The sequence below is a fragment of the Lissotriton helveticus genome, chromosome 1_1 (genome assembly GCF_964261635.1).
Source record: "Lissotriton helveticus chromosome 1_1, aLisHel1.1, whole genome shotgun sequence".
Classification (NCBI taxonomy): Eukaryota; Metazoa; Chordata; class Amphibia; order Caudata; family Salamandridae; genus Lissotriton; species Lissotriton helveticus.
In genome coordinates, this window is record NC_136057.1 from 70868930 (window position 1) to 70884861 (window position 15932).

At 48.1% G+C, this 15932-nt stretch overlaps 1 protein-coding gene across 1 annotated transcript in view; it reads left to right on the forward strand.

Annotated features, from left to right (window-relative positions):
* LOC144828760 (uncharacterized) overlaps nucleotides 1-15932 on the forward strand; it is a 198546-nt gene that overhangs the window by 154362 nt on the left and 28252 nt on the right. Inside the window, exons 10-13 of the mRNA XM_078687248.1 lie at nucleotides 5140-5262; nucleotides 5903-6136; nucleotides 6309-6464; nucleotides 7602-7787. Coding sequence (XP_078543374.1) covers nucleotides 5140-5262; nucleotides 5903-6136; nucleotides 6309-6464; nucleotides 7602-7787 — 699 coding nt within the window. The remainder of the gene's footprint in view (nucleotides 1-5139; nucleotides 5263-5902; nucleotides 6137-6308; nucleotides 6465-7601; nucleotides 7788-15932) is intronic.

The window sequence follows — 15932 nt, forward strand, 5'->3', positions numbered from 1 at the left end:
TTATCCCACTGGCTGCGGCATCGTCCAACTTTCTCACTCTTGGGGACTTCAATTTTCATTTTGACGACCCCAATGATGTGGTGGCAAGGGATCTTATAAGTTCGCTTGGTGTACTTGACCTACATCTTGTCAATATGGGAGTCACTCATAAAAGAGGTCATCAGCTGGATGCGGTCTTCGCAAATTCGGCGAACTTGCAGGCCCTCCAGATGTTGGCTCTCCCTTGGACTGATCACCATTTCATTCCGTTTAGTTGGTTGCCTGGGAACCGGAGAGATCCTCCACCTAGGCAACATACTGTGGATCGTCTCTGGTCGAAGCTTCCGGTAGACAGGTGGGCGGAAGAGCTAGCCAGAACCTGTCCCCACCCTGTAGATGACCCCAACATCGCTGATCAGCTCTTGGGCAATTGGCTAACTAACTCTTTGGACTTGCTGATCCCGAATAAAAGGAGGCTTGTCAGGGAGAGAAGAATTGGCTCTGCTCCCTGGTACACCCCCAAACTTAGGTGTATCAGAACCTCTTGTAAAAGGCTTGAACGTGCTTGGAGGAGAGAGCAGACGGAGGAAAGTCGGGCCTTCTACAAGAAGGAGTTGAGGAAATATAAAAGGGCACTGAAGGACGCTAAAAAGGTTTTCTTCAGCGAGAGGATTGCGAGGGCAAGTAATTCTTCAGGAGAATCGTTTAAAATCTTTAAAGAACTTCTGAAAGCCCCGACCCCCCCAGTGCTACACGATAATCCTAAAGAACAATGTGAGGATCTGGCCAGATTCTTTCACTCTAAAATAGAGAAAATATTATCCTCCTTACCCTCTATCCCTCTAATTCAGGAATCAGTTATTAGTTCTATAAACTGCCCGATTGAGTTTACATCCTTTGGCCCCTTCTCGGAAGAGGAGGTTACAAAGGTCCTGTTGGAGATGAAGAGTGGCTCTCCGAGCGATCCAGTCCCGATGAAACACCTTAAGCCCGTGGTTAACATCCTGTCAACTCCTCTGACTGATCTCATAAACCTTTCACTCGCTCAGGGCATAGTGCCACAGAGATGGAAAAAGGCTGTGGTGAAAGCCTTATTGAAAAAACCAGGATTGGATCCATCTGATTTGACCAACTTTAGGCCAATTTCACTCCTTCCTGGTTTTTCAAAAATTGCTGAGAAGCTGGTCAACCGTCAGCTTTCTCACCATCTTGAAGCTAACCACCTGCTAGGAGACTCCCAGACTGGTTTCCGCCCCGGCCATGGAACAGACACTGCCCTGCTGGCAGTAGTGGAGGAGGCAAGGAGCACTCTAGATACAGGGGGGTCAGTGGCAGTGATCCTCCTGGACTTGAGTGCCGCTTTTGACACCGTGAATCATCAGGTGCTCCTCCAACGGTTGTCAGAGGCAGGTGTCTCGGGGACAGCTTTGAAATGGCTGGGCTCTTTTCTTGCGGATCGTTTCTACCAAGTCTGGGAAGGGTCAGAGCAATCTGCCCTAATCCCTCTTCAATGTGGAGTCCCACAGGGCTCATCGCTGAGCCCTACCTTATTTAATATTTATATGACTCCACTTGAAAGAGTGGTCGCCCCTTCGGGGGTGAAGATCATCAGCTATGCTGATGATACTCAGCTGGTGGTGGGCCTCACGCAATTGGCGGCACACCCTGAGGTATTACATGACTGCCTCGACAATGTTTATCGCTGGATGTCCATCTCTGCTCTAAAGCTTAATGGAGGTAAGACCGAGCTAATGCTCCTGGGCAACTCCAGTCCTTCCATCATTGCGAGTTGTTGGCCCCGGTCTCTTGGCGACCCACCATCCCCCAAGAAGGAGATCAAATCCTTGGGAATATGGTTGGAAGACGATCTGTCCTTCAGGACTCATGCCAAGAAGACCGCAGGGGTCTGCTTTGGTTTGCTGAGATCAGCCCGAAAGGTGTTACCTTTGCTTCCTGCTCCATCAAGGAAGCTGTTGATACGTGGCCTAATTCTATCTAGGCTCGATTATGGGAATGCGTTGTTTCTCGGTGCCCCTGAAGCTACCTTCAAAACCCTCCAACAGGTGCAAAATGCAGCTGCGAGAGTCCTTATGGATGTTCCTAGAAGGCAGTCTGCTGCTCCGGCCCTTAAAGCGCTCCACTGGCTCCCCGTGAAGGAGCGGGTGAAATTTAAAGCGCTTTGCACAGCTCACAAAATTTTATATGGTAAAGGCCCTCCCATTCTTGCCAATATGGCCCGTCCCTACAAACCCCCTCGTCTGTTGCGCTCTGATCAAAAACATCTCTTGCAGTCAGCGAGAGTAAGAAGAGCCCGGTCTGGGGGCAGGCGTTTTTCTGTGCAGGTGGCCTCTCTTTGGAACTCTCTGCCCCTCAAGATTCGCTCAGAACCCCAGATCCTATCATTTAGGAAGCTGCTTAAGACCCATCTGTTTCCCCGGTAGTGATTAGCTGAGTTTTTCCTTTTTTTCCTGTGGTCTGTTGCGCCGGGATGCCCCTGGGTAAGCCGAGCGCACTACAAGTTTCATATTATTATTATTATTATTATTATTATTATTAGCTGCCTCCTCTAATGTGGGTGCGCAAGGCGTATGTGAGGCGCAGGTAGTGACACCTCTACGAGTCGTGCATGTCGTATTCTTTCTTCAAATATTCAAAGGAGCGGGGGCGGCCCCCTTCCACACGTCTCCCAGCCTCCAACCCCTGAAGCCCACCAAGCGGGACACCTCTGCCAACTGCTCACCCATCCACAGGGGGTCCTATCAGTCAAGGAATCCGACAACCCCAGAAATTTGTTCACCTATCCCCAGCGCTGTACCACCATCCCAGTGTAGGAGGGCCAGTCCGCACGCGGCCTGCGGGCATATAACAATGGTTCACAGTTCCCTCCCGGTATCACCAGCCGGTCCACCTTTTATGCCGGCTCCACCCTATATGCCGGTTCAGATCTGTAATATGACAAATATCTTCTCTCTTGTGGTTACAGAGGTGACACATCCTCTCACTACTCATCATTTTCCATGCAGGGGCGTCTCCAAGAAATTGGCTATTTCCAACTCGGAAATTCATAAGCTTCAGCATTGCCCTTTGGCTATTTGAGTCTTCTAGCTAGCTCTGAGGTTTTAAGATACGGTACGAAGCAATAACTGTCCACGTATGGGATCTCTTTGCCAGTACTGCTTTATCCCATAAAGACGACAATTTTTTACTGCACCCATTTATAACTTTATTAAAAGCCGCCTGTGAAAGTGGTCAGGCCCATAGTTGTTCCGCCTTGAACATGTCTATCGCCAGTTTAAAATATTCATGAGCTGCTTAGGTTTATTATCACATATTGCCTCCCAGACCACTGTCATAAGCAAGGAATTATTATCCCTTCTAATTTTATGGCAGCATTTTAAATATGCTTCTAAACCATTTAGGTTCTGTCGTTTAATTCCGAAATCAAGTCGGATTTGCTGTGGAAAAAGAAGAAAAAAACGGTCAGTTGACTGTCCTATCTCTACTTCGGTTTTACCGTCACCACACCCGAAGAAAAGAATTTTAAGGGAACGCAAAAGGAAAAGAAAGAAAATTCGGCTTCTAGACTACTCCTATGAGTCAACGCCAGGATACCGTGAGCTTTCTTTACATAGCCTGGAAACGGTCTGGTTTAGGGGATTCCTTCTCCCCTATTCAAAACAGCCATCCGGAAGCCAAAACCCAGGGAAAGGAAAATAAAAGGAAACGTTGAAAAGGTGTGAGGGATGAAGGAACTTTCTCTCAAGAGACGTGACAATAGTTCAACGGTCTTTACAGGAGCAGCAGCTTGCAGTCAGCACCTCTAAAAGGGAAACATCCTTTACAACGCAACTTTTACAACGCAGTGCCTTTACGACGCAACTATTTCAGCGAAAACCATTACAACGCATTGCACTGGGAGGCGCTCTAGGATAGGGAATAGATTTAATTTACTATCCAACACCTTCCCTAGTGTCCACAGGGACTGGAGTTGGAATAGTAAATTAAACTATTCACTATCCAGCACCCCTAAGCACTATGCGTTGTAATGGTTTGCGTTGTAAAAGTTGCGTCGTAAAGGCATGCGTGGTAAAAGCATGCGTTGTAACGACGTACATCCCCTCTAAAAATGCTAGGGTAGTGTGGAATAACAACAACCAAAGACCCGTGGTGCATTACCGGCAGAAAAGGAATTTAAAGGTCAGTTTTCAGTTAGGTACTCTCTCTAAATTTGCTATGTGGATAGAGTAATTAACAATTGTGAAGTAAAGGGTGTTGAAAGGAAGTGCCCTACGCATGAGTGAGGAACTTATCTTGCTGATTGATATGAATGGCTAGGAAGATGAAAAGGCAATGCCGTCTGCTCATCATGCATGTAGTTTGGACTTTACTACAAGTGCCTTCTGCTCCTCATGCTTGTAGTTTGGACTTTACTACCAGTGCCTTCTGCTCATCATGCTTGTAGTTTGGACTTTACCACCAATGCTGTCGGCTGATCATGCTTGTAGTTTGGACTTTACTACCAGTGCCGTCTGCTCCTCATACTTGTAGTTTGCACTTTCCTACCAATGCCTTCTGCTCCTCATGCTTGTAGTTTGGACTTTACTACCAGTGCCTTCTGCTCCTCATGCTTGTAGTTTGGACTTTACCACCAATGCTGTCGGCTGATCATGCTTGTAGTTTGGACTTTACTACCAGTGCCGTCTGCTCCTCATGCTTGTAGTTTGGACTTTACTACCAGTGCCTTCTGCTCCTCATGCTTGTAGTTTGGACTTTACCACCAATGCTGTCGGCTCATCATGCTTGTAGTTTGGACTTTACTACCAGTGCCTTCTGCTCATCATGCTTGTAGTTTGGACTTTACCACCAATGCCTTCTGCTCATCATGCTTGTAGTTTGGACTTTACTACCAATGCCTTCTGCTCATCATGTTTGTAGTTTGCACTTTACTACTGATGCCGTCTGCTCCTCATGTTTGTAGTTTGGACCTTACTACCAATTCCTTCTGCTCATCATGTTTTTAGGTTGCAATTTACTACCGATTCCTTCTGCTCATCATGTTTGTAGTTTGGATTTTACTACCAATGCCTTCTGCTCAACATGCTTGTAGTTTGGACTTTACTACCACTTTCTAACATGCTGTTCCTCTTTTGTGCTGCTCAGGGTTCGGTGGCCAGAATTGCGAGATCAACGTTGATGACTGTCCAGGCCATAAGTGTAGGAATGGAGGGACTTGTGTGGACGGGGTGAACACCTACAGCTGCCGGTGTGCTCCGGAGTGGACTGGTAAGAAGGATTTGAAGGGAGAGGAGTCCTTGTTGGTTAGCCCCTGCCCCCTCCTCTTTACCCACAGCACCAGCACATGCTCTCCGGGAACTGCTGAGGTCTTGTCCTGGTTCTGAAAGCCTTTCCCCTCCCCACCCATCATGATGGAAGCATTGGAGTTTGCTTTTTCATGCTATGCACCCTTTACCATCGCACTGTGGAGGAGTAGGGTGATATGAAATGGATACACTTTCCAAGAAAGCTGCAGTGAAGCTGTTTTGAGAAGAAGCTTCTCGTTCAGGGGGCTGCCACATGAGATAGATGGTCCCCGAAGTGAGAGCTGTGAGCCAGACTGGCACAGCACGATGGAGTCTGTTTCACAGAAAGGGAGGGTGTTTCCATGTCTTATTCAGAAGCTTAAGAACGAGGACGCCTCAATAATATCGAGACTTTTAGGGAGGTCTGGTCCCTCATCTTACTGTGAAGTGCCTTGAAGCCCTGCTTCACCTTCACTACCGTGCAAGGCGTAACAAGTGTTCCAAGTCCTGAATTCTACAGGAACGCTGTGCCACCTCTTCACTTAATGGAGAAACCCACAGATTATAGGTTGTGAATATATTTGACTTTAGCCTTCTCTTTCCTTCCTTCTCATAACTATTAGGTCAGTTCTGCACAGAAGATGTGGACGAATGCCAGCTGCAGCCCAATCCGTGCCACAATGGTGGGACCTGTTCCAATACCCACGGTGGCCACGCCTGCGTCTGTGTGAATGGCTGGACAGGCAAGAGCTGCAGTGAGAACATTGACGACTGTGCGAATGCCGTTTGTTTCAATGGGGCCACCTGCCATGACAGAATAGCTTCTTTCTACTGCGAGTGTCCAATGGGAAAGACTGGTGAGTAGAGCCTCGGGGAGACTCTGGGAGCCTCAGGGAGCTAAGCTACTCATAGAAAAATGTCTCTTTTCTTAGATCACTCTCCTAGCAGGTGGAATTGTGGCCGGCCTCTAGAGCTATGATGGATTTTATACTACTTTAGTTATGAGCTTTTATTTTTTCAATCTTCCAGGTCTGCTTTGCCACCTGGACGATATATGCATCAGTAACCCATGCCACGAAAATGAATTATGTGACACCAACCCAGTGAACGGCCGTGCCATCTGCTACTGCCCTCCTAGCTTCACTGGCGGTGCTTGTGACCAGGATGTTGACGAGTGCTCCATAGGTAAGTTAAGGTGGTCACCGTTGGAGCAGCTCTCCCTGGGCTGGCTCCACGTTATGCCATCCAAAAAAGGTAATTGATCTTCGTACTGCTATCTGCAGTATTCATGGCATTTAGTTGGCAAGTGTAATCCATAGTGTAGGGACAGCTAGAGTTCTTGCAATGGCTCTTGAAGCAGACAGTTATGGGAATTGATCTGCTTGTTTTACAGGCTTTGAGTTGTCTCCTGCCCTGGCCTTGCTGACCCCAAAGAGCAGAAGTACCATCCTCATCCATCCATGCATGCCTTAGCACCAGAGTCTTACTAACTTAATGTAGCAGCGTCCATCAGTGAGAAGAATGCTCTTGAGGTTGAAGGTAGAGGTGTATTCATTCTGGAAGGTTGGTAGCTCAGTTATGGACTAGGATACCTGTAGCTGGTCTGTCTCTCATTAGAGCAGTGCATGTTTGTTGGAAGCGTTGGTAGGTCCTGCAGATGTGGTGTCCACAGTACTGTATTTTATCTGCTGTGGAGTGGTGATATTGTAGCATTGAAGCCCCATCCAGTGCAAGACTGCTGCTCGCCTCTAGAGACATCCTTCAGGGGAGCAGACGTACACCAGTAACATCGGCTGTGTTTGGGTTTCCAGAATTGTGTCCTTCATAGTGTTGAGCAAGAGAACGGCTGAGGAGTGGCACAGATTGGGAAGACGCCAACATATCTTGTGTGGGTTTTAAACAGCTTCATAGTGTGTGCAGGTATGATTTGAAGAGTTATGAACTTGAGTCCTGAAGGTAATCCTTCATCTGTAAATTGTATGGGGAATCGTAGGCGCCAGATCTGCAACAAAATTAATCATTCATTGATTGGACCCCTTTGCCAACTTACCCACAAAAGCTTGAGCAGTGTCTGTTGCTTCATGACAGACAAGATCTTGACGTACCAGGTCCCCATCCCTTGAGAGCCTCATATGTGGGTCAGAGACCGCTAGCTAATCAACGAAAGGCCCTCCAGAGTGACACTGCCATGTCCAGGTGAGTGCTCAGAGATTAGTTTAAGAGGGCAGACGGTCATTCCCTGGAGGGTGCCATTGTTTTGGTTGTAGTGATGAAAGAAGTTGCTGCCTCCTTCAGCAGGTGGTCTTTTCTCCTTGTTTCTAGGTGCCAATCCATGTGAGCACTTTGGAAAGTGTGTAAACACACGGGGCTCCTTCCAGTGCCAATGTGGAAAGGGGTACACGGGTCCCCGCTGTGAGACCGACATTAACGAGTGCCTGTCCATGCCGTGCCAGAATAACGCCAGCTGCGTGGACCGCATTGGAGGGTTCACCTGCATCTGCATGTCCGGTAGGATATAGTGTCTGCTAGGGAGCGCCAGTGTCTCAAGACTCTCAGTTTACAACGCTGCTCATCTTTGACATGCTGTAGATCGCAAACACCCTCGACTGCATTGGTGGTGCCACAAGGTTGGGAACTTAAAAGTATAATAATAATAATAATAATAATAATAATAATAATAATAATAATAATAATAAGTCAGACAGACGGTGGCATAGTCTGTCGAGTGCTGCTGTGACTCATGGTAACTTCTAACTGGCATTTACGCACTGCATGTTGTAATCTGCACTTTTAAAAGAACAAATGTTTTAAAACTCACTCACTGTTAGAATCTGTGAATCTCCTCCCGCCCCGGTCCGTCACGACGTGTTCTGTGCCGATTGAACGGAGGGCAGGGAAGGAAAGAGTGGTACTTCTGGTCTCCCAGTTCTACACCCAGTCAGCAGTCTAGTGTGGAGGCAGGAGGGGACTACTTAGGGCGCATGTCAGGTAGGACGCGAGGCAGACGCACCCAGCGGGCGCCCCAAAGGCAAGCCCGTCTGTGCCCTTCCGCTCCCGGCCGGGACCAGGGGCTACGAACCCTGGCAGTTTTCAACCAACTCTTACCTATAACGCCCAGATACTATAAACCTGCGTGGAGTCACGGGCACTAAATGCCTACACTCACTGACCCTCGCTAACAGTCCCACCAATTGCCCTCACTGTGACTTGCCCTCCTCATTGAAGATCTCAAACCTGACGTTTTATTCCTGACAGATACCTGGTTGCAGGAGGAAGCTGATCCATCCATCATCCAGATCCTGCAGTCAGGTTACTTAATACACAGAGTGGATCACAAGACAAGAAGAGGCGGAGGTCTAGCTATTATCTTTAAATATAATTATTGCTGCCGGTCTTCTACGAAGGATTTAACTGACATTGAGAGCATGATCTTCACCTTAGAACTCTCACCTACCAATTCTTTCTCGGGCTTGCTACTCTTCCACCCCACTGGTCCCTTAGGTCAGTTTATCAACTCACTTCCCTCCTTTGTTGCCGATTTAGCTCTAACCTCTGCTAATTTTACAATACTAGGTGATCTTAATATCCATCTGGACGACCCCAGCGACCATATGGCAAAAGACCTACTAGCTAGCCTCTCGGCACTCCAAATTGTACAGAAAAGCTTTGCCCCCAAGCACGTCAAGGGTCATCTCCTCGATCCTGTGCTCAGTAATGATCAGGCTCTCTCGGTAGGCTCCCCCATCCCTCTCCCCAGGACTGATCATTTGCTAGTTCCCTTGGTCTGGGAAACTGTAGTCTCTCCTCCTCCGCAGAGTTTTACTCCGCGGCTGGAAAGGAAATGGGGAAACTTATCCCCTAGTCGGTGGTCTACGATTTTAGCTGCCACTACCCCCCTCGATATAGATCCAGAAAGGACAAACAGCAATTTTAATTTGTGGATCCAAAACTCATTGAACACACTACTCCCAAAAAAGCTTTCTTGTAAGAAACCCAAACCAAAGCTGGCACCTTGGTTCTCCCCCAAATTAAGAGAATGTAAACAAATATGCAGGAAACTTGAAAGGAATTGGAGACGGAACCTGGCAGACGAAAGGAAAATGTTTACAGAGAGGCAATAAGAAATTATAAGGCAGAAATTTAAATTGCGCAATCCTTATTTTACGAGGAGAAGATTAGTTCAGCTGCGAACTCCCCCAAATAAATCTTTCGTATCGTCAAATTTCTCACCACCATACCTCACAAACCCCGCAACTCAGACGATGCACAAGTTCGTTGTGACAACCTAGCAAAATATTTCCATCAAAAAATTCACTTGATATCCCAATCCTTCCCTCCCCTCCAGAATGGGTCTGCAACCAAGAGTTCCTTCTCCAAACCACAGTGTTCACTAGCCGAGTTTCCACTGTTAGATGAGGTGACATTGAACACACTCATCTCTAGGGTCACCTCCGGCTCACCTATGGACCCGGCTCCCCCGCAACATCTCACTCTAGTAATGGAAGCCATATGCCCAGTAATTCTGAAGAACCTAAATGCCTCTATCACCATGGGAAAGGTACCCTCAGCCTGGAAATGTGCCCAGGTCAGAGCCCTTCTGAAAAAACCAAACCTTGACACCTCCAACCTGGCCAACTACCGACCCATTTCCTTTCTTCCCTGGCTGAATAAGCTGATTGCGAGACTCATAAACTCTACTCTAGTCCGCTACCTGGAGTCAACCAATCTACTCCATGAGTCCCAGACAGGGTTTTGACCTACGTTTAGGACAGAGACTGCCTTACTGGCAGTAACTGAAGAAGCCAGGAGACTGGAAGACCAGGGTGGCTCAGCAGCAATCATCTTGCTAGATCTCAGTGCCGCTTTTGACACTGTTGATCATACCATCTTGCCTGAGTGTCTAAAAAATCTTGGAGTGACGCACATGGCTCTCACTTGGTTCCAGTCTTTTTTACAGGATCACTTCTTTCAGGTCACTGAGGACACCGTAACATCTAACCAATGGCCTCTTAGCTGTGGGGTCCCCCAGGGCTTCTCCCTGAGCCCCATGCTTTTTAACACCAATATGGCTCCTTTGGCAGGGATTGTACTTCCATTCGGCATTCATATCACCACCTATGCAGATGATACCCAACTGGTGGTGGCAGTAAACCACCCAGAGGGTTCATCTTGCGCTCTGGGCACCTGCCTAGAGGTGGTTGCCGAATGGATGGAACTATTTCACCTTAAGCTAAACGGTGACAAGACAGAACTAATGTTCCTGGGCAAATCACCCTCACCCCCTTGACACTATCCTGGCCGACCTGTCTTGGCACCATGCCTGCTCCAAAGCAGCAGATTAAGAGCCTTGGCATATGGCTCGACAGTTCCCTCTACTCCAACCATCAAGCCGCCAAGCTCTCAGCTACGTGCTTTGGCCTCATGAGGGTGCTAAGGAAAATCCTTCCTCTACTCCCCTTTCAGGCACGCAGGATTTTGGTGCAAGCCCTTATCCTGTCCCGCCTGGATTACGGGACCGCCCTTTATTTGGGCGCCCCTCTTGCCACTGTCAAAAAACTTGAAGTGATCCAAAATTGCACAGCCCGACTGCTCCTCCAGATCCCTCGGAGGCAGTCTGCGAGCCCCACTATGAGGACACTTCACTGGCTTCCCATCCAATCTAGAATATGTTCCAAGGCCATGTGCCTGGCCCATGGAGCTATTCGTAAAACTGGACCGGCCATTCTTCACCCTCTGGTGTCCCCCTACCTTCCCTCCAGGAGTCTTCGCTCTAGCGATGCATTCCTTGCCTCTACAAGGAGGGTTCAGAGATCCAGATGGGGTGGACGCTCCTTCTCTTTGAATGCCTCCAACCTCTGGAATTCTCTTCCCCTCACTCTCCGTAGGGAACCCAACCTTCAAATCTTCCATAAATTGCTAAAAACCCACCTCTTTAGTGCCACTTACTAACTAGCTGTGCTATCTTCTGCCAGATCATAAGCGCTACCAGGCCTCAGGCATGCGCTATAGAAAACCTATTTCATTCATTCAAGTGAGCTTGTAAAGCGCCTGATTACACTCACTAGTGTGTCCCCGCGCTACAGTAAACCGCCCTGTCTGTAGCAGTAACTCTGAGAAGGCTAAGTGGTGAACCCTATATATGGAAGAGCCAGGTCTTTAATTTCTTCCAGAAGAACTTTCCTGATGGTTCCATCCGGAGAGCAGGAGGAAGGGCATTCCATTGCTTAACGGCTACGTAGCGGAAGGATCGGCCACCCATTCTCACTCTTTTAATTACTGGGATCTTAACCTGTCCCATCCCCTGGGACTGCAAGGCCCGGGTAGGAGTATAGGGCGACATTAGACTATGTAGGTAGCTAGGTCCATTTCCCTGCAGGATGCGTTGACAGACACATAGGGCCTTAAAAACCATTCTCTCCCTCACCGGGAGCTTGTGTAGGGCAGCGAGGGCATTCCTGGAGGAAGCTGGGGAGCATCAGAACAAGCCCGGCCACCGTGTTCTGAATGCATTGTAGTCTCTGAACACTCTTACTACTGGCTCGTAGGAATAGAGCGTTCCTATAGTAATACTAATGCAGTATAGAGCCCTGGGTGACCCCTTGAGCCAGCCCAATGCTCTTAGAATAATACGGTCTTTGGGACACTTGGAAGCTTCTGTCCCGTAAAAAGGATCTTAGCCACTTCAAGACCAGATTATCCAGTCCTTTCTTGAGGCGCTGTAGGAATAATGGGTGGGGGACGGTGCTGAATGAGGTGCTGAGGTCGAGCAAGACCAACGCCACCATCTTCCCTTTGTCTGCGTGCCTGCATATGGTTTCTGTAGACAGAAGCAGTGCTGACTCCGTGGAATAAAGTAGCCCGGAAACCCGATTGTGTAGGGTGGAGTAAGCTGTGCTGGTTAATGTACATTGTCAGTTGAGCGTTGACCAATTTTTCTGCTATTTTTTTGCAAAGTATGGCAAGAGCAAGACCGGTCGTAAGTTCTCCAGCTGACTTGCACTCCCACTTGGCTTTTTTTTATAGGGGATAACCACCGCTTCTTTCCACCTTTGTGGGACCACCCCTGAATCAAAGGAGAGTTTAAGGAGGTGCCTGATATAGGGGACTAGGATCTCCATGCTCTCCCTCAGGGTTTTTGGTGTCATAGGGTCCCTTGGTGAGCCGGGCTTAATGCTCAAGGCTGTAGTTTTGAGATCGTCACAGAAGGGGAGGTTAAATCTGGAGAGGCAGAGTGCCTCCTCCATATTGCACACTCCCGTCCACTCCGAACTCCCATTACGTGCCTCCAACAGAAAGGTGGTATAAATCCTTGCTACCTTCTCTGCAAAAAAGTCTGCTATCAGGTTGCAAGACTCCACTGAGTTGCTGGTGACAAGTGATGATAAGTCTTTAAAAATTGGAAACAGCTCTTTAGAAGAGTTTTCGGCCTGCTCTATCTTAGTGTTGTAATAAGCGGCCTGAGTTTTCCTTATGAGCGAGTGGTAGTGTTTGAGACTAGTTTTGTAGTTGGCCTTCCTCTGCTCTGAAAAGTCTCTTCTCCAACTTCTTTCCAAATGCTTGCATGAAGTCTTAGCAGTCCTGAGTTCTTCAAAGAACCAAGGGGCAGATTTTGACTGTCTCCTTAGTGCACTAGTGGACCATGGGGCAGCTCTATCTAGTGCCTCAGTGATCTGTTCGTATAGAGCGTTACAAGCAGTTTCTATATCATTTCCTCCCGGTGATCCATCCTACTGAAGGGCGGGATTGAAGTTGGCTGCTTAGAATCTAGCCCATTTCCTCTGCAGTCTCCCTGCACTTGCCTTCTTCAAGGGTGGAGTGTTAGGTATCATAGTGCTAAAAGTGATCCTAAAATGGTCTTTCCATGGGACTACGTTAGGGTTCCAACCATTAGCTCCCCCCAGTTGGCAAAAATTGGATCTAATAAGTGGCCAAGTTGGTGGGTAGGGAGGGAGAATTGCAGTACCAACTGTAACGCGGCCATTTCTTGACAGAGCTCTTGCGCTGCGGTATTATCCATAGCGTCAAAGTGTAGGTTCATGTCTCCTAACACCAGCACTGTAGACTCCCGCCGTGCCGGTTGCATAACTTGTTCTCTGAAGCTAGATGCAAACTGGGCGATAGGGCCTGGTGGTCTGTAGATTAAGAAAACTTTCATAACATAATTAGGGGCATATTATCAAGAAACAGAGTTAAAATTATCACCGCTTTTGCAGCAGAAAACTGCCGCTAAAGCGACGATAATGAGCTTGATAATATGCCCTTGTGAATTCCCATAGAAGCCCATGTTCTGATGTGAACATGGGCTTTTATGGGAATTCTCTACGGCGTATTATCAAGCCCATTATTGCTGCTTTAGCGGCAGTTTTCTGCTGCTAAAGCTGCGATAATTTTAACACCATGCTTGATAATATGCCCCTCAGTGTCTACAGTGATTGTAAAGAAACCTGCCTCACTGGTTTCGATTGTCACCGATTCTAGGGAGCATTGCACCAATAGCTTATGGATAATAGCTATCCCCCCCGTTCACTTGATCATCCAGTCTAGCGATCCTATAATTCAGAGGGAGGACCTCAAGGATTTCAGGCGCAGAATCCTCATTCAACCATGTTTCACTGAGAAACGTGATATCTGACTGATTATCAACAAGATGGTCGTGGAGCTCATATTTGTGCTTGCTGAGGGATCTGCAGTTAACCAGTATAATTTTAAAATCCTGTCATTTTTAGTTTATTTCTGGTTTATCACAATGGTATAGGGACAGTGACTGCATTTCTGCGTGTGTAATTGCTTTGAGGTATATGTCTGAGTAGTTAAAAAATGGGCAGGGGTTCTGGCCCCAGGCCCTGAATGGTCGCAGACGGGCACAGCCGGTGGCGCACCCGCTGCACGTGTCCGCTGTGCGTTGTTCAGGCATGCGCGTTATGTAGTGTCCTCCCGCCTCTACCCTAGACCGCTAACTGCAGCCCAGACCGGTAGACCAGAAGTGCTTCACTTCCTTTCCCTGCCCTCCGTTCTGTGGAAAAGTAAATTTTGCCATGTTCTGTGTCCCTACGCCTCATCCATCATGTGTTATGTGTGCATGATCAATATGCATATGTTATTCCCCATTTCTGATTAAAGACGCAATTACAGTTGTGTCCACCTCTAATATGTTAGTTTCCAGTCCTCGTGAATACTACGAATATCAGGCCTATGTAAGTAATGTTGCCACGTTTCTCAGTGTGCACGTTATTCAATTATAAAGTCTCCGTTTCCAGGCCTCAAAAGGGCCCGGACCACAGATTCAGCTCCTGTCTCCTGAAAGCCTCGCTGAGGAGCGATACAGCCCCCACCTGTATCCTCGACCCTTCACTTACTTCCTGCCTCGCAGTGCCCGGTGCAGCCCGGCTCTGCCTCTGAGTCTGCCAAAAGTATGTTATAGTTCCTGCTATCAGTTCAGTCCTCCTCCTCTGCATTCCTAAGCTACTGAACTGCATCAATAGTTTCCGTCATTGTCTAGCCTTCTCGTCTCCACGTTAGAGAAATACTGTATTTAATGGTCATTTAATATTCTTCACGCACTACATGTAGAATAATGCATGGTCCAGTCTTAGAATCAAGTTAGCTTCTCCCCTCATGACTTCTAGTTTATATCAACATGTTCCCTAAACATTAGATACCAGATAGGGTTTAGGTACATGTCGCTCCGACCCTCCAGACTTTAGTCTCTGCTCTTAGCACAGAGTTCGTAGCCCCCAGCTTCTCCTAGTAATACGTCATTGCTAGTTTTCGCGCACCATTAGGTTAGAGGTCCCGGCTCCTTAGGTAGCCCCCTCCAATGTTTCCGCCCATTCATGACATATTCTGTTACGTTTTGCATCACATGTCTAAGTAAACTCCCAGTTACACCTCTTATTACTGTTATCTCTCGCGACTGCTACGCGTCACGCCTTCTACTCCACCCACTGTTACGCCTATTGCAATGTAATGCTATGTGTTTGCGCTATGTATATAAGTCAATGTCTTGTTATTAAATGTTAGCGCGCTCATCCCAGACCCAGCCCCAGCAGCTGCTGGGCCTCTTTTCCCCTGCTGGGATCCTTTTGTTCTGCTGGGTCACCCTATGCAGGTTGTCCTGATCCTGTCCTTATGCTGTAATAAACCTGCAGAAACTCCTACTACCTCGAATCTTGACTCTTATTTTATTGAGCTATCTGTTATGCTATAAGTCTAGTCAAAAATAGGGTATTATTTATTTATTTACCACATAATGGCGCCCGAATAGGGACTTGCCCTTTCCCCACGCGTCGGTGAAGCCACGCCGACCCCCCTGACCCTCTGCAGTCGTGACGGAACTCTTCTGCGCAGTGGCAGATATTTCTGCTCAAGTATCCCTCAGGCCCACGGAGGAGACGGAGGAGGCGGTCCAGCATCCGAACGAGACGGTGGAGGAACGCGGCGAGTCCCGACCAGAGCCCAAGCCGAGAGTCCAAGGTCCGAGGTATCCGGAGGCCCACCCATAACTGAAGTCCGAAGTCCGAAGTTCGTCGTCGTCGTCCAGTCCAGTCCGAGGCTTTCCGTTCCGTGCTGCCCGGTGAGTACCATTGCTGGGGTAGTGTCTAGACAGGGTCAGTCTAAATTGACTCCTGGTCCGTGGGTTGGTGGTACCCAAGC